Consider the following 22,263-nt stretch of genomic DNA (forward strand, 5'->3'; position numbering starts at 1 on the left):
TTGTGGTGCACAGGCTCAGTAGTTGTGGCTTGCAGGCTCTAAAGCACAGGCTCAGTAGCTGTGGCCCACGGACTTAGTTGCTCCACAGCATGTGGGATCTTCCCGGACCAGGGATCGAACCTGTGTCCCTTGCATTCGCAGGTGGATTCTTAACCACTGCGCCACCAGGGAAGTCCAGAAGTATTGTTTCTGTATGAAGGAAAATACAGAATTAAAAATTAAATTGGTGTGTTACATAGGTACTTTGTGTTTGTAGGAAAAATACAGAATGTATAAAGGATGTAAGTAGCTCATCTTATTATTTCATTAAAATTGATCAAAGAAAAGAAAAATGTGTTCTTCCCACTCTTTGCCATATGTCCAGCCAGTTCCTTGCCTGGGAGGTAGTCTTTTTATACAAATGCTAGTATGCTTCACGTACTTCTCTTTAACTTGCTTCCTTTCACTGAAAGGTTTACATTGGAGGTCATTCTTTATTAGTTCACAATGCGCTCCCTTATTTCTTGTTTTAGGCCATCATTTGTTTAACTAGTCTAATATTGGTAAACAGGGTTTGTCTTAACTTTTGCTATAAAAGTGACACCATAGTGAGTATCCTTTATATCTATGGTTTCACATGACCCTAGAAAAAAACCTCATGGGATATATACATGTATAATTTTCATAGATATGGTGAAGTTACCCTGCATAAAGATTGTACCTATTTATTCTACCACCAGCAAGTATGATAAAGTCTGTTTTCCCTCCTTTTTCTCAGTACAGTATACCAGTGTCAGTATTTTTGATCTTGTGTATTACAGCTTTATTTTGTATTTCTCTTATGAGAGAGGTTGAATATATTTTATGTTTAAAAGCCATTTGTGCTTTCTGTTATGTACCTTTTGCCCATTTTTCTTTAGACTCTATGTTCTGTTTATTTATAGGAGCTTTCATAGGTTAGAAATTAACTCTTTTTTTGGAATGTGAATTGCAAATACTACTTTCCAGTTTATTTTTCTTATGACTTGCATTGTGGTGTTTTCTTTAAATATAAAAAAATGTAGTCATATCAGTTTTCTTCCTTTGATGACTCCTGGGTTTGGGTTCATATTTTAGAAGAGGTTTCCACACAGATTAAAAAATCAAGCTCCCATGTTTTCTTCTAACACCTAAAAAATTGCATTGGATTTTTTGATCCGTCTGGAATTTGTTTCAAACAAGGTACAAATTATGGCTCCAATTAATTTTTTTATATAAATTTATTTTATTGTATTTATTTGTTTTGGGCTGCGTTGGGTCTTTGTTGCTGTGTGGGGGACTTTCTCTAGTTGCGGCGAGTGGGGGCTACTCTTCATTGAGCTGTGTGGGCTTCTCATTGCAGTGGCTTCTCTTGTTGTGGAGCACAGGCTCTAGATGCGCAGACTTCAGTAGTCGCAGCATGTGGGCTCAGTAGTTGTGGCTCGCGGGCTCTAGAGCGCAGGCTCAATAGTTGTGGCGCACAGGCTTAGTTGCTCCACGGCATGTGTGATCTTCCCGGATCAGGGCTTGAACCCACGTCCCCTGCATTGGCAGGCGGATTCTTAACCACTGTGCCACCAGGGAAGCCCTCCAATTAATTTTTTTAAGATGATTACTCAATTGTCTTGTATCCTATTGCTATTTATTGAGTAATCTACCTAAACCGTTTATACCTAACTAATATGAAGTGTCAACTTTGATATATACTAAATTTCTTTGTAGATTTAAATCTATTCTTGCACTTGTTTTTCGGGTCCATCCATCTATACGCTTTTGCATTTACAGTATATAACATTTTAACTGTTGTAACTTTATAACTGGTTTTAATAATTAGACGGGGCTAATCCTTACTCTGTATTTTCCAGAATTTGTGTGGCTGTTTTGCTTACTTTTCCGTGTAAAGTTTTTTGTTTTTGCTCATCCCCTACTTTATTGTCTATCCATTAAAGAAATTTTTTTTATTGTGGGTAAAATACACATAACATAAAATTTACCACTTTAAGCCTTTTTTAGTATGTAGTTCATCATATCTATAACTCTTCATCTTGTAAAACTGAAACTCTATACACATTAAACAGCAGTCCCCCATTTCCATCCCCTGTCCCCCAGCCCCTGGCAACCACCATTCGGTATACTTTCTGACTCTGTGATTTTGCCTCTACTCTGAGTACTTCATGTAAGTAGAATTACAGTATTTGTCTTTTTGTGACTGGCTTAGTTTGCTTAGCAGAATGTCCTCACGGTTCATTCATGTTGTAGCATGTGTCAGAATTCCCTTCCTTTTTAAGGCTGAATAATATCAGCCTGGGAGCAGATAAATTGAGAACCTGAACAAAATGGATGATTATCCAGGAAAATATAAACTACCAAAAACTACCTCCAGAAGAGGTAACAAGTCTAAGCTGTCAGGTTACCATAGGAAAAATAAAGTTGTCAAAGGGTTGCCCATCTAAAGAGCAACTGGGGCCGTACTCTTACAAATAAGTTCTATCAATAAGAAAACACTTTAAGTATTTATTAGTAATTATTATTAATTTTGACTACTAATGCCTTTTAAGCAAATGCTAAAATATGCTTTCAGAAGATTTGATAAGATTTAACATGCATTCATTATACAGTCTTGTTAAATTCTCATTATAAATATTTAATAAGAGAAAATGATTAATATTTAGTAAGATTATATTTTATGAAGAATGCATATGGAATCTTATCAAATGCCCTTTCAGCACCTATGGATATATTTTTCATTAAGTATCATTAAAGGAACAGTCTGATTAAAGAATAATAAGAAAGAATGTCTGTTATTACCACTCACCACTATTATTTAACATTGTACTGCAGAAATCAGCCAGTGCAATCAGAGAAAAGAATGATAGAAGTATATAAAGTGGCTGAAGAGGTAAAGTAATCATTACTTACAGATGATCTGACTGTTTACAGAGAAGCCCCAAGAGAATCAACTGGAAAGCTCTTTCAAACAAGTGATATGGCAGATTACAAAATTCATACTCATTTTTTTGCGGTACGCGGGCCTCTCACTGTTGTGGCCTCTGCCGTTGCGGAGCACAGGCTCCGGACGCACAGGCTCAGCGGCCATGGCTCACGGGCGCAGCCACTCCGCGGCATGTGGGATCTTCCCGGACCGGGGCACGAACCCGTGTCCCCTGCATCGGCAGGCGGACTCTCAACCACTGCGCCACCAGGGAAGCCCCTCAGCTTTTTTAAAAATGGGAAAACGAGAGTGTTTTGTATTACTTGTATGTGCTTAAAAGAAATCTGGGGCAGATACAGTAGAAACAAAGTACTTTGACTGTCCATGCAGGGGTATAAATGGGGCAGATGGGAAATAGGCAGATGGGCCAACAACATCAGGAGAATAACATTTCGCTGTACACCTTTTTGTACTTTCTGGCTATCTTCTTTTAAAAAATTAATTTATTTTTAAACCAGTGTTAAATAAATCAAATTAAAAATATGTGATAGCTCTAAGTTGATAGAGGGCTCATATAAATAAGACAAATGTTCTTTTTCTAAAAAAATATATTTATTTATTTATTTGGCTGTGCTGGGTCTTAGTGGCGTCATGCGGGATCTTTGTTGTCGCATGCAGGCTCTTTAGTTGCGGGATGTAGGCTCTTAGTTGTGGTGTGCGAGATCTAGTTCCCTGACCAGGGGTTGAAGCTGGGCCCCCTGCATTGGGAGCGTGGAGTCTTAACTGCTGGACCTCCAGGGAAGTCCCAAGACAAATGTTCTTACCCTCTGCCATTTTTCTAGAAGTCTCTTTTAATTAATTAATTAATTAATTTTTTATTAATTTTTATTGGAGTAGAGTTGATTCACAATGTTGTGTTAGTTTTTTTAATTAACTTTTATTGAAGTATACAAAAGTTGATTTTAGATCATTTTAAACTATATAATAGTTTATATTCTTCGCCATTTATATACAATACAAAGTTTCTTAAATGTTTTTAAAATCTTAAATTACTTTAAAATTAAAACTGCTTGGAACTCATCTTTTTATGATATCATGGAACATGTATGTAGTAACTTTATTGCAAATTTTGGTTGTATATGACCTTGTGCAAGTTATTTAAGCTGACTCAGTTTTCCCTCCTGTAAAATGGAGGTAATAACTATTCTGTAGGTTATTTTGGGTAATTATATAGTAATTAGCTCTTGTGATGATGCTGGATATAAAATTGTTTCATTTCCATTTGGATATATATGAAGTATTTATATAAGAACAGTGCTGTTTTAAATGAGGATTAGAAACTGTACTGTTTTCTTCACTGATTGCTTCCTTTTTTTTTTTTTAGCTTTTTTAAAAATTAATTTTATTGGAGTATAGTTGCTTTACAATGTTGTGTTAGTTTTTACTGTACAGCAAAGTGAATCAGTTATACATATATGTATGCCCAATCTTTTAGATTTCCTTCCCATTTAGGTCACTACAGAGCATTGAGTAGAGTTCCCTGTGCTGTGCAGTAGGTTCTCATTACTTACCTATTTTATATAACCAGTTGCTTCCTTTTGATTGCCTCCATTTTTCTTTTCTTCTTGGACCCTTAGGTGAATTGAACATTTTACACTTGCATCGTTTTTTGTACAATACTTTGTCTGTAAATTATATTAATACCCAAATGATGTTTTAAAAACTCATCTAGTCTGTTGTGATGTATCAAGTAGGGATAGATCTTAACATTTGTATTACTTATCTAGAGCTACATGTATCTGGAAACAAGACTTTGCTAAAGAGCATATGGACAACAGGTGATCTAATCCATGCATTGTGCATAAATTGATTAATGGTTTAAATTTTGGCTTGTACCACTTGATAAAAGAAGCTTTCTATTAGGTTCTTGGCAGGATCTTGAAATGTGATTTTTTTCTAAATTTGGGTAATTACTTCTGATGTTGCTTGTTTGGTCAGGGCAGAAATAAGTTTTCTCTCTTAACTTTTGTTTTCTGTAATTAAGAACAAATAATAAATGTTATGATCTATGAAAATGTTTTAAACAATAATATTCGTTAGGTTTTATTGTGAAAGCTTGTATAAGACCATGTCATTAATGTGGTTTTGCCAGGGAATGAGGGAGGATTTTTTTTTTTTTTTTTTTCCTGCGGTGCCACATGGTTTGCGGGGTCTTAGTTCCCCAACCAGGGATTGAACCCGGGCCACGGCAGTGAAAGTGCAGAGTCCTAACCACTGGACCACCAGGGAACTTCCCGGGGGAAATCCTGTTTCAGTGAATTTACTTGGTAAAATATAATATGTCTAGTTTTCCTTAGTATTAAGCTGCCAGTTGTCAATTACTTTGTCAATGTACTCACCTATAGCAGTGCCTAACCCATTTGCTCCCTGAAAATCAAGATAAGCAAATTTACCAAGAATTTTATGTTAAATAAAATCAAGTGAAGAAAGGCCTGTGTACTTGAGTTACTGACAAGTGCATAGGTTTTATGAAAGCTAATTTGAGAGCTGGGGACTTTTTTTTTTTTTTTGGCTTATTTCTGAGCTTTGAGTTTTGTTCTAATAGGATAAGGTGTTTGTTAGATAAGTGAATTGTAGATGATGAAGTGAGTGAATATTTCAGTTACCAAAGAATTACAGAATATTATAGGTGATATTACCAGTTTTTAAAGAATTAGAATGCACGTAATTTGTACTTAATCTTTGGTGAATGTAATTTAGTATCTCTGGTTCAGATGTTCGGCTCTTAAAAATCTTTCCAAGGCTTCCCACTAATTTAATTAAAAAGAAAAGAAAAAAGTAATGTCCTGCATGATTGGGCCTCCAACCTTATCTCTCAGTCTTTCCTCGTCTTGCCCTCTGTTTTCAGGTACATAGATCTTCCTTCAGCTACTGGAACTTGCTATATGTTTTTCTTCCTCTGAGCATTCCCCTGTCATGTTTGCACCCTCTGGCTGTGAGGTCCCCCTCTCTCTTTGCCAGTGGTTTACTCTGTCTGTTGAGCTCAGCTCAGACTTCACTTCCTCAGAGGAATCTTCTTTAAAACCACCAGAGTTCCAGACCCTTGTTGTACGTGCTCCCTTTGCATCTTTTTTTTTGCCTCTATAGTAGCACTTATAGTAATTGTAATTACATAGTTAATTGGGAAACATTGTTGAATGCCTACCTTCAGAGTTAAAATGTAGGCTCCATGAAAGCAGGGACCGTCTCGTTGTTTCTCGAAGTATCTTTAATGCTCAGCCTACTGTTTGACAAGCAGCAGGCAGTCAATCAGTATTTACTGAATAAGTGAACCAATAAGTCGTGCTCAGACAACATTATTCGTAATTTCCCTGCACATATGTGGAAGACTCTGTTAAAAGTTGTTACTGATTGCTTGTAGTATTAACCAGTTTTTATCATTGTGTAGCGTCCTGGGTGAAAGCTTATGTAAACCTGGACACATTTTTTTTCAATTAAAAAAGGTGAGCAATGAACATAAAAGCAATTATCTTTTTCTTTTTAAGTGTAAGATGTTGATGGTTTCTTAGAAGGGCAGCTTGTAAATTTTAACTCTTGGGACTTCCCTGGTAGTCCAGTGGGTAAGACTCTGTGCTCCCAATGCAGGGGGCCCGGCTTCAGTCCCTGGTAAGGGAATAAGATCCCGCATGCATGCCACAATAAAGAGTTCTCATGTTGCAACTAAGAAGTCCGCATGCCTCAACTAAGAGTGCGTGCCACAACTAAGAAGTCTGCATGGCGCAACTAAGAAGTCCGCATGCTGCAATTAAAGACCCAGGTGCCACAACGAAGATCCCGTGTGCTGCAACTAAGACCTGGGGCAGCCAAAAAAAGAAGAAAATTAACTTTTGCCTACTGTTCTTTTCACCTTAAACATCAGTGAAATTAAATATACCCTATTATAAAATTTTTCCCATTTTTTGAAATTAATGAACACAGATATAATGCTGGCTCCAAAACACTTTTTGTTCATGACAGGACAGTGACACACACATTCTGCTATGTAGCTTAGTGGCATTTCGGATGTGTGAATGTGTTCAATGTTTATATGTTTTCTCATTTTCTGCTACCAAGTCATATTAAATGAGATTATCATTAAAGCATGAAAATAAATAAAATATTGAGTACATAATTAATTTAATGAATATTTCTTAAAAAGCAAACAAAAAACAAATATTTCTTGAGTTCCAGCCATGTGCCAGACACTGGGTATATAATAAGTGAACAAAATGGATAGGGTTGGGAATTTCCTGGAGGTCCAGTGGTTAGGACCTCCAGGGAATTAGGAGTGCTTTCACTCCGAGGACCTGGGTTCTATCCCAGGTCAGGGAGCTAAGATCCTGCAAGGCGTGCAGTGCGGCCAAAAAACAAACAAACAAAATAGATAGGGTCCCTGCCCTCATGGCATTTACTCTTCAGTTGTAGAGATGGGCCACAATCTGATAACCACACAAATAAATAATGACAACCAGATGTGTACTATGAAAGGAGAAGGTAGGAGAGCATTAACTGGAGACTCCTGACCTAGTCTGGGTAGTGGGAGAAGGACAGTTTTCCCTGAGAAAGTGACATTTGAGAAGAGATCTGAAGGAAGGAGCGTTAACTGCTGGGGAAAGTTCCAGGCAGAGAGAACAGAATGTGCAGAGGCCCTGAGGCAGGAGAGCCTGTCTTTGAAGAATGGATGGGAAGGCCAGTGGACCTAGATGAGAGAAGGATATGGGAAAGTGTTTCAACACAGAGCTGGCAAGGTGGTCAGAGAGCAGATCAAACACTGAGGATTGAGTCACTAAAATGTGATTACTGTCACCAGTGTAGAAATGTAGGAAATCTAAATGTCCATCAGTAGGTGACTAGTGACATAGGTTACGGTGTAACAATGTAAAGGAATACTATATATCTGTAAAAAAATGAGGAAGTTTACTACCTACCCAGAAAAATAAATGTAAATTTAATACTGAAATTTAAATAAAGAAAGAACCTTTAAAAAGGGGAAAAACCTGACCCAATGATATATAATTTGTACTATATGAAAATAATTCTTTTGGTATAATAAGTTATCCTTTTATATATGGATTTATTGTAATAGTAATTATGTATTTTGTTTTATTTTGAGGATATATTTATTGTATTTCAAGGCAAATATATTTTACAAATTAGCATAGTAGTTAAGAACATGTCTGCTGGTCTAAGATCCTGACTTCATATTCTGGCATTGCCATTTACACAGTTGATTAACTGGGCAAATTACTTCAGCTCTCTAAAGCTCGGTTTTGCCATGTGTAAGATGCGAACAGTAATAACATTTACCTGGTAGAGTTGTGATATGAATTGAATGAGATTATATAGGTGAAGCACTTAGATGTGCTCATCACCTAAGAAAAAGTTATATACTGTCACTTTTTATGAAAATATCTTCTAATTAATACCATTTATCAAAAGTTAGAGTGCAGAAAGAGAATACTGAAGAAAGTTACATCAAAAGTTTATGGTAGGGCTTCCCTGATGGCGCAGTGGTTGGGAGTCTGCCTGCCGATGCAGGGGATGCGGGTTTGTGCCCCGGTCCGGGAGGATCCCGCATGCTGCAGAGCGGCTGGGCCTGTGAGCCATGGCCGCTGGGCCTGCGCGTCCAGAGCCTGTGCTCTGCAACGGGAGAGGCCACAGCAGTGAGAGGCCCGCATACCGCAAGAAAAAAAAAAAAAATTTATGGTAGTTGCCTTTCAGAGGTGGGATTATGGCTGCTATTTGTTATCTGTTTTATTGTTGTGTATATTTTCCAAACTTTGAAACGTGAGCGTGTATTTAAAATTACTATTGCCTTCCATTGAAATATGCTGGCTTTGCTGAAATTTAATTTTTAGTAACATCTTTTTCAGCAGTGTGAGAAAGTCTACAAACCCCGATTCAAGTGATGTTAGTTCTGTAAATGTATTCATAAGTATTTTTGCTTTCTTCCTTATATTTTGATTAATGTTGTACCAATTTAAAAGGCTTTGTGCCCACAGCTGCTAAGTTGTGATTGGAAAGGAAAGGGGCTTGCATTTTGAGACCATCTGTGGGAGTTGAATTGTCTGAGCCTGACAAGAGATCATGGCAGATGGTGAGGTCACTAAGATTGACTTTTTGAGCTTGACATAATGTGTTCATGAAGCTGGAAGAAGAAATCTGACTTAATTTTTTACCCAACAGCAGAGCATGGTGACAGGAAGAAGAGTACAATTGTTGAGTCTGGATGAAACATAAGGCATCAGTGCACATGACTGGTTTATCTTTGAGAATCACCAATACTGCCAAAGATGGCAGTTTCTTGAAACATTCAGTGCTGCATTTATTTACTTTCTAGGCCCTTGATTTAAGTCATATACTGCAAATGAAGACAGTGTAAAAGAAAGATAAAAGCTTTAAAAATACTTAGAAATGGATATTTTTAATTAAAAGGTTATAGGCTATCACTCAAAGCCAGTACAGCATACTTCTTCATTTTTAATTGAATGAAGATGTCTGTTGCAATCCCATTTCTTTTTATAACATTTATCTTAATGTAATTTTATATCATTTAAATTACACTTGAAGGTTTATGCTTCCTGTTTCTGTCATCTACTAGGACGTCTCCAGTACCTGGATTCGTGTTTTGCCCATAGTGGGTATTCAGTAAATGCTGGATAGATAGATAAATTAATGAATGAAGTTATTGCCGACTCTTGTTAATTTTAGATGAGTTTTTCTTAACCACAGTTAAACACTTGTTTTTTCTCCTTTAAACTTGGATTTAAATGTAATAGCATTTTACCACATTTAAATGTATTTATCACTTCAACTACATGTGAATTAAGTATTATTTATTTTGGAGGAAGAAACCTTAATTTGTCATGAGTCAGTGAACCACTTTTTTCTTTAACATTGATTACCTTTTGCTAGGCAGTGTCCTAATTATTTTCCAAGTCTTGACTCATTTAATTAAGCAGATGTACTAATACTATTTTGTAGATGAAGAGATTGAGGCACAGAGATATTAATGTAAATGTGCTCAAAATATTCATGTATTTTGGCTCTATTTCAAACTTTATCATTTAGGTAACATTTAGAGGTTGCAGTTTATGCTTATCTTTGGTGAGAAGATGCAAAGGGAATACTAAACAAAATTATGTTTTGTCTTATTAAGCTCGGTTAATGTGGCTACAAAGTATTTTTATTGGTTGCCTCCTGTTACAGTGTGTTGAAATAGTAACACCCTGTTAATTTCTTCTTGTTTGCATGAGTAGCAGTGTCACTCAACAACCTGGCCCTTAGGAAATATAATCCCATACTGAACACTGAGTATAATAAGGAAGCAGATGCATGGAAACAAGGAGCACTAGCCATTACAGGCATACTCTGGAAATGAAGAAATGGGGAGGGGGGAAAACGGCATTTACTAGCTGAATCTAGTAGCCCAGCCCAGTGATGGTCTGCTTATATTTCATTGGCTAGAATTGTGTCATGGTCAACCCATCTGAGGGGGAGACAGAATGTAGTAGTTTCAGTTGGGCATATTACTACCTTCAACTTTTCCTAAGGAAGAGGAGGAAAATGATATTTCATATCGGGTAGGCAACAGGATCTGCCTTAGGTAGTAGATACAGCAGGTTTCTAAAATTTAGCAAGTACTTTGGGTAGAAAAGAGTCTATTTTGTTGTTGTTGTTATAACTATATTTCAATAGGTCATAAGACCATCTAAAAAATATTTAAAACTGATTTTTTTTGGCTGTTTGGAGTGTTCAGTGTTTATGTATTTATAAATTGGAGGACATTTGTTACATTGTCTTGGGTGATACAGTTGCTTTTCACTTTGACACAATGTATCTAACTTACTCCTAATGAAACAGCACAACTCAGATGGGACTTGAGTCCCAGATTGGGACTTGAACCCACAAGTTGAGACTCAAACCCAGCCAAAACCCAGACTGGGACTCTAACCCACGGGCTGGGACTCAGACCCAGCCAAAACCCAGACTGGGACTTGAACCCACTGTCTTTTAATTGAGATCACACATCTTGTCTCAGGATGTAATGAAGCTCAGGTTCTTTATGTCTCATCACAGAAAGAATTTAGTGAGAGGCAAAGTGATATAAGAAGTGGATTTATTTAGAGAGATACACATTCCGTAAACAGAATGTGGTCCCTCTGAAAAGGTGAGAATGGCCCTGGGGGAAACACTCTCCACAGACAGAGTGTGGGCCATCTCAGAAGGCAAGAGGCCCCAAAATATGGAGTGGTTAGTTTTTATGGGCTGAGTAATTTCATAGCCTAACGAGTGGGAGGATTATTCCACCTCTCTTGGAGAAGGGATGGAGATTTCCAGGAATTGGGCCACCACTGTCCACGTCTTGGCCTTTTATGGTTGGCCTTGGAACTGTCATGGCGCCTGTGGGTGTGTCGCTTAGCATATGCTAATGTATTACAGTGGGCATGTAATGAGGCTCAAGGTCTCCTGGAAGTTGATCTTCTGCCCTCTTGGACCTAATTGGTTCTAACCTGTTTTATGTCGTAACCTCAAGGGCTATGTCATTCTTTCAAAGGTTTTGCCCTGCCCCCTTCCCTCCTGTTTCACTAATAATAACCCTGAAAAACTCTGTATACCTATTTTTCAAATGAGGACACTGAAGCTCAAAGAGGTTAGGTCACTTGTTCAAGGTCACACAGCTAATAAGTGTCAGAGCTCAGACTGAGCCTAAGTTAAAAAAAGAAAAATCATGCTCTTTTCACTCTGCTACACTGCTGCTTATTATATGTCTACGTCAAGCAGGACACTTAGAACCAGTTGTTATTTTGATTTTTTTTCCTATTTCATTAATTCTTTTTTTTTAATTATTTATGGCTATGTTGGGTCTTCACTGCTGTGCACAGGCTTTCTCTAGTTGCGGTGAGCGGGGGCTACTCTTCTTTGCGGTGCGCGGGCTTCTAATTGCGGTGGCTTCTCTTGTTGCGGAGCAAGGCTCTAGGCACGTGGGCTTCAGTAGTTGTGGCATGTGGGCTCAGTAGTTGTGGCTCGCGGGCTCTGGAGCGCAGGCTCAGTAGTTGTGGTGCACAGGCTTAGTTGCTCCTCGGCATGTGGGATCTTCCCGGACCAGGAATCGAACCCGTGTCCCCTTCATTGGCAGACAGATTCTTAACCACTGCACCATCAGGGAAGCCCCCTATTTCATTAATTCTTACTCTTCTGTTTCTTTTCTTCTTTCTTTGAGTTCCCACTGATCTTTTAAAAAGCTTTTAAGTTGATTACTTAATGAATGAAGAGAAATGTAAATTTACTTCTAAGTACTATTTCAGCTGCACTTTACTGTTTTTTTATTATTGTTTTCATTGTCATTCAGTTCTAAACATTTTAAATTTCCTTTTCTAATTCATGGATTGTTTGAGCCATGCTATAGTTTTATTTTCTAAATATACAACTTTAGAAAAAAATGACTCCTAATTTAATTTCATTGTGGTCAGAGACCATAATCTGTATAATATTGTCTCTGAAATTTGTTGCTACTACGTTGGTGATTTTCTATGTGGACAAATTTTGTAAGTCTGTGCTTAAAGAGATGTTTCATATCTGTTAGCTACAGAGTTTTATGTAGATATATTAAACTTTCTTAAAGTATTAATCTTCAAAATGCAATACTTACATTTTAGCCTTAAATTCCTTAGTGTGAATATGTCAGGTAGTTTGGTGAATGGGACGTCATGAACTTGTGCTTTATTATTTACATCATATTTGTAACACTGAAGAGGACATAACAAATAACTGATAAATGTGAAGCAGTTCCAATGTAGGAACTTGATTTTCATATGACTTTAGTCTTTTAAAATCTGGACTGTTTCTTTAAGCCTCCTTTGTCTTTCATGATTCTAATATTTTTTTAAGAGCTCAGGCCATTATTTTATAGAATGTCTCTCAATTTGAATTTTTCAGTTGCTGCCTCATGATTCGATTTAGATTATACATTTTGGGAAATACCTCAGAAGTGATACTGTATCCATTGCAGTGCACTTGAGGAGATGTATGATGTTGGTTTGTCTCATTGTTGGTTGTCATTTGGTAGCTTTGATCACCTTGGATGAAGTGGTATGTGCCAGGTTTCTGCACTGTAAAATTGGAATTAAGAGGTATTTTGTAGGGAAATATTTCAAGACTATGTAAATATCCTTTTGCTCACCAACTTTCATCTACTAGTTTTAGCATCTTTTGGTGATTCTTGCCCAATCCGTTAATATCACAGTGTTTACAAATTGGTAGTTTTCTAACTGCTTAATTTCTTTATACATATTAGTTGGCATTGTATTGCAGAGAAGAGCTTTCCCTTCCTCCTCCTTATCTGTTTCTATCAGTATGGACTCCTGGATTATTATTTAATGGGTTTAGAATCTGTTCTAGTCTGTTGCTATCAGTATATACTTAGGTGCTTAATTGCCCCTTTAAACTGGCTTAAGTTGTCCCTTTAAGTTGTAGACCCTTTAAGCTGGCTCCTGTATACTTTTCATATGTCTCCATCATTTTTCGAGCCCATACTTACTTTAGGTACAATACAATGTTCTAGGTTTATCTTATACATTACCTGCCCAGTGCTGGAAGTGGCTGTTTCTCCAAGAAGCCCTGGTGTTGCTTTCAGTGGATTATCTAAAACAGCATGGTATAATATTTCAAAGCCCAGTCTTTGTCACTTCTTAGCTGAGTTGATTTGGTCAAATTATTTAACATCTCTAAATCTCAATTTTTATCTGGAAAATGACCGTTAGAATGGTACCTATCTCACAGTGTTGTTTTGAGGGTTAATTTAGATAATTTAAAGAACAATGCATGCCACATAGTAAATATGACATAAATGTTGCTTATTATTATTATTACATTATTATTCCCTTTTTTCCCTTTAACAGGATGTTCTTTTAAAGAATATTGAAGACGAAGTTTTTTGTTTTGTTTTGGTTTTTTGTTTGTTTTTTAATGGCTTTACAGAATTTTAAATTGAATACAATTTGACATGACGGCAAAAAATGTAAGTATCTGTAAATTTTTAAATGTAAGTATTTAAAAAATGAGTTGTACTTTTTCGTATGCATATTTGCTTTGTCATTCTGATTAATGAAATTCAGTGTACCGGCATTAGTTGATCACTGTTTTTGTTCCAGCAAAGAATGAGATAGTAAACTTTAACACTGTTGAATATTGTGCCAGGTTGCTCCATCTCAACAGCTGCAAAATTGCTATCTCCAGAAGGTTTCCCACTCCCCCACCCCTCCTGTTTTGTGTGCTGTGATAAATTTGTTTTGGTGCTTGCTGGAGACTTACTTGGCATTATTGAGAAAAATCACTGTTTTCTTTGGCTCACATTTTTTCTTTTGGATTTACTCTTGGAAGTGTGTACAGATGTTATTCAGAAGAAGCTTGCTGTCCTCCATGAGATGATTTCTGAGGGAACATGAGACTTAGTTTTTTTGGAGAAGTTATTTCTGTTTTTCTTTTGCTTAAGGCTCTCACTTCTGAATCTACTTCCTTTCAAGTTACATTCTTATTATCACCCTGTATCAATGGATTTATTTCCAGTCATGGTGAAGGATTATGCCAGAAAAGAAATACTACAACATATAGGGAAATAATTTATTATAATTACTGTTCCCAGATTATGTTGGAATATTTGATTACAGGTAACAGGAACCAGCTTGGGCTACCTTAAACAAAAAGGGAATTTATTATAAAGATACCGGATGTCTCAGGGAATTCAAGAGGAGGAATTTAGTGGGTCCTCAGAAAGATCTGGGTCCAGAAACTTGAAATCTACCAGGAATCGAAGCAGTATTTGGTTTCCATTTGTCAACTCTATTTGTTTCTGTGCATTGGCTTCATTACTCTCTGTCTCTCTGCAAAGCATCTTCCTCAGTTCTCAGTCAGCATCTTGATCTACTTGTTACAGTACCAGCCTATTCAGAGAGAGAGAGAAAGAGAGAGAGAGAGAGAGAGAGAGAGAGAGAGAGAGAGAGAGAGATGAAGGAAATGGGGGCAGGCAGCCTGACAAATCCTGTCTGCCTATGTCAGCTCTAATTTCAGACTCCTTGGGAAGGACCTCTGGCACTACTTCAGCCTGGTATCTGCTAGTAGTTTGGCTAGTTGTGACCAGAAGCAGGTGTTATATGGTATAAAAAGATCTTGTGAGCCAGACAGATAGTTCCAGATACTACCCATTATACATTTAAAGAAGAGCATCAAAAACAAACAAACAAACAAAAAACAGCCAAAAACCAAAAAAACACCCTGATTACTTATCTCTATTTTCCCATTATTGACCTTGCTTTTAACACACAGGAGTAGCTATAAGCAGATATAGACTTTGGTTCATTATCATCTAATTAATTATTTTAGCATAAATTATCAGGGGTAGTCTGCTTTTAAAAAATTTTTTTCATTGGGGTACATTTGTTTTACAGTGTTGTGTTAGTTTCTACTGTACAGCGAAGTGGTGTTGAGTTCCCTGTGCTATACAGCGGGTTCTCATTATTTATCTGTTTTACACATATTAGTGTATATATGTCAATCCCAGCCTCCCAGTTCCAGCTTTCCCCCCTTTGTGTGCATATGTTTGTTCCCTACATCTGTGTCTCTATTTCTGCCTTGCAAACCGGTTCATCTGTACCATTTTTCTAGATTCCACACATATGGGTTAATATATGATATTTGTTTTTCGCTTTCTGACTTACTCTGTATGACAGTCTCTAGGTCCATCCACGTCTCTACAAATGACCCAATTTCATTTCGTTCGTGTGGTATATGTACCACATCTTCTTTATCCATTAAGAGTAGTCTGTTTTAATCTATGGCTCTTGTATATATTCGTTTAAGTGCTGTCTGGGGAAAAGAAGAAGCAAATTTTTAGTCTGTGTATTGGGAATTTTCTTCCAGGATATTTCCTTGATTTTCCCTCCTCTAGAAAAAAGAGAATATAGAAGTTATCCTGAGCAACAAGATGGTTAACATTCAAGTAGCAAGTATATTTTGGCCTAAAAATGTACCTTAAATCTTCCTAGCCATATGTAGAGTTTGCTATATTAAAAGTTGTTTCCCTAAAGTAACAAAGCATTTGAACCAGTGGTAACTATTCTCCCATTATTTCATTTGTATATTTGGAAGTAATCAAAGAGTATGCAAACAGTTTCTCTTTCCGCTACAGCAACCTAGGGGGAAAGGGCTACGTCATGAGCTGACCCTCTTCTGATTCCTTGGAGTTGGGGACATGGAGAGGTCAGGCCTCAGACTGGGCTGAAGCATGTGGGAAAGAATTGAAAGAGGCTAAACATCTAATCAAGTTCACTAACCATTCTGCAGTAGATAAGAACATTTTTGTGACTTTTAATATATTTTGTCGAGGTACTTACGGGAAGGCTCATACCAGTTTACAATGCCATGAACAACTCATTCTCATCTCCCCCCTCCCCATCTCTCTCCAACAAATAGATTGTGTCTGACGCTGTTCCGGGCTCCTACCTTCTTGGGGTTTATAGTGTAGTGAGAGAAGATGGTAAATATATAATGTCAGGTAACGATAACAGTTATGAAGAAAAATAAAACAGGGTAAGAGGAGAGAAAGTGACAGCGATGAGGGAGATCTCTTTCAACGAGGTGTTCAGAAGAGTCCTCTTTAAGGAAATGACGTTTAGACAGAAGAATGCTCTTCAGTCTCAGTGCAAGAAGAAGGAGCCAGCCATGTGAATATCTGGGGAAAGAACATTCCAGGTAGAGGCGGGAGAAGGTGAGGTTGTTCAAAGAGCAGCAAAGGACCAGTTGATAAGACGGAACAGAGTAATTAAGCCAGGGAGAGTGCGAGGCTCCAGGTCATGGGGAGCCTCAAACACTGGGGTGAGCAGCGTGTGTTTTAAATGTCAGTGGGGAGCTGTTGGAGGTTTTGAGGATGGTTTCATGTCCTGACTTAGCATTTTCAAAAGCTTGTCTGGCTGCTGAGTGAATAGACTGCAGAGGGGCATAGTAGAAGTGGGGAACTCATTTGGTACTTGTCCCAGTAGTTAGACATCAGAGTATGGTGACTTGAGCTGGGGTAATGATATTAGAGATGGGGAAAAGTAGTTGAATCTAAGATGTATTTGAAGGGACAGCCACCAGGACTTATTGAGTAATTAGGATATGGGGACAGGGAAGAAGTTAAAGATTTCTCAGCATTTGGCTTGTGTAACTGGGTAAGTGCCTTTGCGGTTTAATGAGAAGAGGAACCCTTGGGGAAGTGCAGGATTTTGTGGCAAACTCAAAAATTGTTTTGAATATATTAAAGTTGAGGGACCTGAAAACATCCAGGTGGAGATATTGACCAGGCAGTTAATATAATGATTAATAATGACTCTGGAGCTCAGGGGAAAGCTTGGGGCTGCATATAAAAATTTTGGAGTCATTTCATGTTAGATTGATTATTTTAAAGCAGTATGATTCCATGAGATTATATAGTTCATGCGTGGCTAGAGAATACATAAGGACCAAGGTCTGAACGCAGGGAATATCCAACAATTGGGGAGGAGGAGAGGCAGCAAAGGACACTGAAGGAATGGACAGAAAGGAAGGAAAGAACGTTACCCTGATGATGTGGAAGCCAAGTGAAGACAGTGTTTCAGGAAGTGGGGGTGGAGTGATAATTGTGTCACATGCTGCTGAAAAGTGACTCTTAGATATAGAAGAGATTGCGCAGGTTTTATGGAAGAATTATTATTATTATTGTTATTTTTGCGGTATTGCGGGCCTCTCACTGTTGTGGCCTCTCCCGTTGCGGAGCACAGGCTCCGGACTTGCTGGGCTCACGGGCCCAGCCGCTCTGCGGCACGTGGGATCCTCCCGGACCGTGGCACGAACCCGTGCCCCCTGCATCGGCAGGCGGACTCTCAAGCACTGCGCCACCAGGGAAGCCCTGTGGAAGCATTATTAAACATATGTTCAAATATTTGCATCTTCAGTTCCTGTTTCTCATTTTGCATTTCTCTTATGAGAACAGTTTTTTGTGAAACGTTAGTTTTGCCTCAGCCATGTCATCCTAGGTCTCTTATGGTTGCAGGTGTTAGAAACCCTATTCAGAATCACTTAAGGCAAAACGTGGAATGTGTTGATTGGCGTAACTGAAAAGTCTGGAGTACTCTGGCTTCAAATACAACCGGGTTCAGGGAAATGATAGGCATCAGGGCTCTGCCTCCCTTTTTCCAACTCTTGGCTCTATATTGTGGCATAATAGCCTACATTGGCCTTTTAATGCTTATCTCAGAAGAAGAGAGGGAACTTTTCTTTTTTAGTATTTATATTTCAAATTCCATGGAGGAGCTTTGGTTAACTCTGCTTGGCCCACACACTTAGACAAGTAGAGAAGGAAGTAGGGTACCATAAATGGTTTGCTGCTTCACTGTGGGTCATGGGTCCACTCCTATTGTCGTAGCATGTTTGAGGCTCCAAGATGAACAGCCCTACCAGAACTGCAGGGAGTGTGGGCTGTTTCGTTTTGCAAAAGAAAGTTCTGCAGAGCTGGCAATATATTCATTGTATCTGGGACAAAATTGTTATCAGGTAGTATCTAGTATCCAGTGATACTCTTCTAGTGTCTCCATAAATGGAGATGTGTTCTCACTGAAGTTCACTTAGTATACAATAAAGAATTTGAAAGATACTTTGAGGTGTAATTTTTTGCCTTGTCAAAGAATCTTTTAACAGTATGTAAGCCATAATACTCATTACAGAAAAATTAGAAAGTACAGATAAAGAAAAGAAACTAGCCTAGAGATTATCAGCAAAATTCTGCCTAAGAACACATCTGGTATATACACAAATATATATATATATATATATATACACCAAAATCTATGTATATTATATTTTTTTAATAAAAATGAGGCCAGACTGTTTTGTAACCTATTATTTAGCTTAGTCTCTATGATGAAAACCTTTTCTTGTCTTGATAACTCTGTAACATCATGTTAAATGGCTCTTTTATGTTACCTATTCTATGGACATTACACTAGTTTCCTAATATTGGCCGTTATTTCCATTTTTTCTCTTTTTTTTTAACTTTTTGTTTATTTTTGTTTACTCATTGGATTATTTCCATGAAACAAAAGTCTTATGAAATTACCGGCCCAAAGAGTATGTACTTTTTGGACTCTTGGTTCATATTGCTAAATTGCATTTCAGAAAGGTTGCACCAATTTACATATTCACCGGTGGTATATGAGAGTGCCATTTCCCTTTATTTTCTTTCTAATCTAATCAGCAAAAAAATGGTATGTAATTTACTACATTTCTCTAATTGCTAGTTAGGTCAAATTGGTATTCTCTGTGTTTATTGGTCATTTGTGTCTCTCTTATGAATTGTCTAGGTCAGTGTTGAAGTAGTAAGGCCATTGCCCTTTGAATTAACGACCCAAATTTGAATATTGCTTTGCCATTAACAAACATGTTCACATAATTATTTAATTTGGTCTAAAGAGCTGTCTGAGTTTGTTGTACACATGTGTATTGTCATCCTCATTTTGCAGTGACTGTTCCAAGAACACCTTGCTTGTGAATGAATGGTACAGCTGAACTTTGACCACAGACCATCTTGCTTTGAATCTTTCAGTTATATCAGTCTGAAATGTTAAAGATCAGTGAAATTATAATGCTGTTATTGGGGAATATCGTTTGACTCTTAACATTTGGGCCTTGGATATTTTTTATTCAATAGACATTTAGTGACTGCTTACAGTATGCAACACAGTGTTTGTGTTGAAAAACTTTTCTCAGGATCTTATTAGATGAAAAATTTTACATAAAATTAGTTTACTTGTTTCTCTTGATCTGAGAAACATTATATAGAAAGATCCTTTTTAAATGGACAGAATAAAGAAAGAATAGCTAATATTTTTAAATGCCTTTCCTACCCAACATTTTCTACTTGCATATCTACTTTTTCTTTGAATCTTTAAACTATACAGTGTTTATGAAAGCAGAAATTAATACAGTTTTGAAGTTTTAATTAAATAAATTTTAGTAGTATTTATTTAAGCTCTGAATACAAACACCTCCCCTCCATCCATGAGACCAAAAGTACACGCACTATTGATTTACAATTGACTTTTATCTTTTTGTGGTATAACCTGTTGTTCACTAAGGTGCAGGTGTACAGCTGCTTAAAACATTTCCTAATTCGTTTGCTACTTCACTTAGAAGTAGCAAAAGTTAAACAGTAAGAGCAGGTGTTTAAATGTAACAGTAATCCAGTAACTGAACTCTCGTCTGTGAATATGTGGTTTTGGTTGAGGTTTTTGCCGTTATCTTTGTATAATAACAAAAAGGTATAAACGGATACTTTTGAAGTTATTGTAATGTATTAAATAATCACATTGTATTAAGCATGGAATATATTAAAGGCTGTCTTTGCCTTCTTTGCTTTCTGTTTACAGTAGAGCACCAACAAAAATTTCGCCTTTCTCTTTTTTTGTAGTAGAAGAGCTTAAAAAGGAGAGGCATGTTTGTGATGCCACAGTAAACTCTTGGCATTTACAAATTGAACGCTTAACGTTAGTATTTGTGAGCAGCTCTGGAAATCCATGCAGTGGTATTTTGTTGGAAATTGTGTTGCAAAAGGTTTACTTCTCATAGAATACTTACAAGAAGCTAGACAGGGTTAAGGATCTGCACCATTATCTACATAGAATTAAGAGGCTATGTTTTAGGTGCCTCTGTCTTCAGCCGCTTCCATAAAAATTTAATATGAGATGCCAGACATAGGTTTGCATCCGAATTACTTTTCTATGATGTGAACGATATGTAGAAATATTTCTGGTAGCATCTCTAGAAAAAAAGAAATAGCTGTTAGTAGAACATCTGAATTCCCAAATAATGAAATAATTAGCTCTTATATTATGAAATTATAAAGTATCACATGAGTGGTTTTGAAGAATATACAGTGTTAAAGCAGTGGATACTTTAAAAACATAAAGCAAGTACCCAGATACAAACTTACAGAACTTTGTGTGCCTTAAAATCCTTTCGGTGTGTTAGTACTTTGAGAGGATGTTTGGGGTACCAAATTAGCGTGGATGTTGCAAGGTTACAAATCTACAAGGATTAAAACAATAATACAGTAGTAACAGTAGAACCATTTATTGGATACTTGCTTTGTGACAAGTTTTTAAAAATAGAGGGTTTTTTCCTGCTGGCTCTATCTATAATGAAATTTTAAAACTCCGCTTGCTGATACTACCATATTCAGCTTATGATTCCAAGTAGTCCAGTAGACATCACATTAAAAGAAATATATTGTCTAAAGGAGAATTTATAAGCACACTTGCTTTAGGTAGTCCCTCAAGTATCTTACAAACAGTAATGAACATTAAAATGGATGGAGCACTTTGTGCCAAGCCCTGTGCTTTACATGAATTCTTTTTCTTAATCTTTCTAACAACCTGAATTGGTAAGCAAGCACCTTTAGCGGCCTCTAATTTATGGACGAGGAGACCGAGATATAGAGAGCTTGTGTGACTTGACCACGGCCATACACATAGTGGGCTTGATGAACTGCAGGATGAACCCAAGGCCAGTGGACCTCATGTCTGCGTTGTGGTATTAATGGTCTTTATTTGGTCCATTACAGGTCATAATGTTTAAAAGCATTATATGCAGTGATTGTGAACAGTAAAAATTAAGGGCAGCAATGAGGGTGGAATTTTGGTATATCTTTTGGCAACTTCATGGTTGCCAGATTACTTGCTTTCAAAAAAAAAACCATCAGTGAAATCTGTAGATCTCACATCTGCTCATAAGTAACATTATTTCATTAATTTTTATCTTGATCTGGACAGTGCGTTATTTTTCCCATTTCAAGCAAAATGACAATGTTTTAATCCAGCTCCTATAGTTGATATCATTAACTCATCTTTATGTGACAATGTATAATATTTGATATGGACCTCTGGTGGAAGGTTATTAATAATAGCTTATTAAGTGATCACATATTATTTAAGATCCTATGTATAATTTTTTAAACTGTTTTATTCAGGTTGGTTTGACTTCTACAAATGCAGAATTAAGAGGATTTATAGATCAGAATCTCAGTCCAACAAAAGGTAAGGACAGTTGAATAAAAATTTTCTGCATTGAGCTAGTTTTATTGCATTTGCTATATAAAATAAACAGTTAAATGAAGAATTACTTTATGTATAATAATTATATAATATTACTGTGTTATATTCCAAAGAACTGTCGTATTCCAAAGGACTTTTATCATATAAAAGTCAGTTACCTCTGAGAGGTGGGAG

At 37.0% G+C, this 22,263-nt stretch overlaps 1 protein-coding gene across 5 annotated transcripts in view; it reads left to right on the plus strand.

The window, feature by feature from the left end:
- TFDP2 (transcription factor Dp-2) overlaps positions 1-22,263 on the plus strand; it is a 168,665-nt gene that overhangs the window by 21,086 nt on the left and 125,316 nt on the right. For 3 of the 5 annotated variants that reach the window (XM_029213886.1, XM_029213887.1, XM_029213888.1), the window contains exons 2-3: positions 13,870-13,988; positions 22,005-22,071. The exons of 1 other annotated variant lie outside the window; for it this stretch is intronic. In XM_029213886.1, the coding sequence (XP_029069719.1) occupies positions 13,974-13,988; positions 22,005-22,071 (82 nt within the window). In that variant the 5' untranslated portion in view covers positions 13,870-13,973. The remainder of the gene's footprint in view (positions 1-13,869; positions 13,989-22,004; positions 22,072-22,263) is intronic. One more of the 5 variants, XM_029213891.1, reaches the window with a different exon arrangement.

Source organism: Monodon monoceros, unplaced genomic scaffold (genome assembly GCF_005190385.1).
Source record: "Monodon monoceros isolate NGI ecotype Baffin Bay Population unplaced genomic scaffold, NGI_Narwhal_1 Super_Scaffold_11, whole genome shotgun sequence".
Lineage (NCBI taxonomy): Eukaryota > Metazoa > Chordata > Mammalia > Artiodactyla > Monodontidae > Monodon > Monodon monoceros.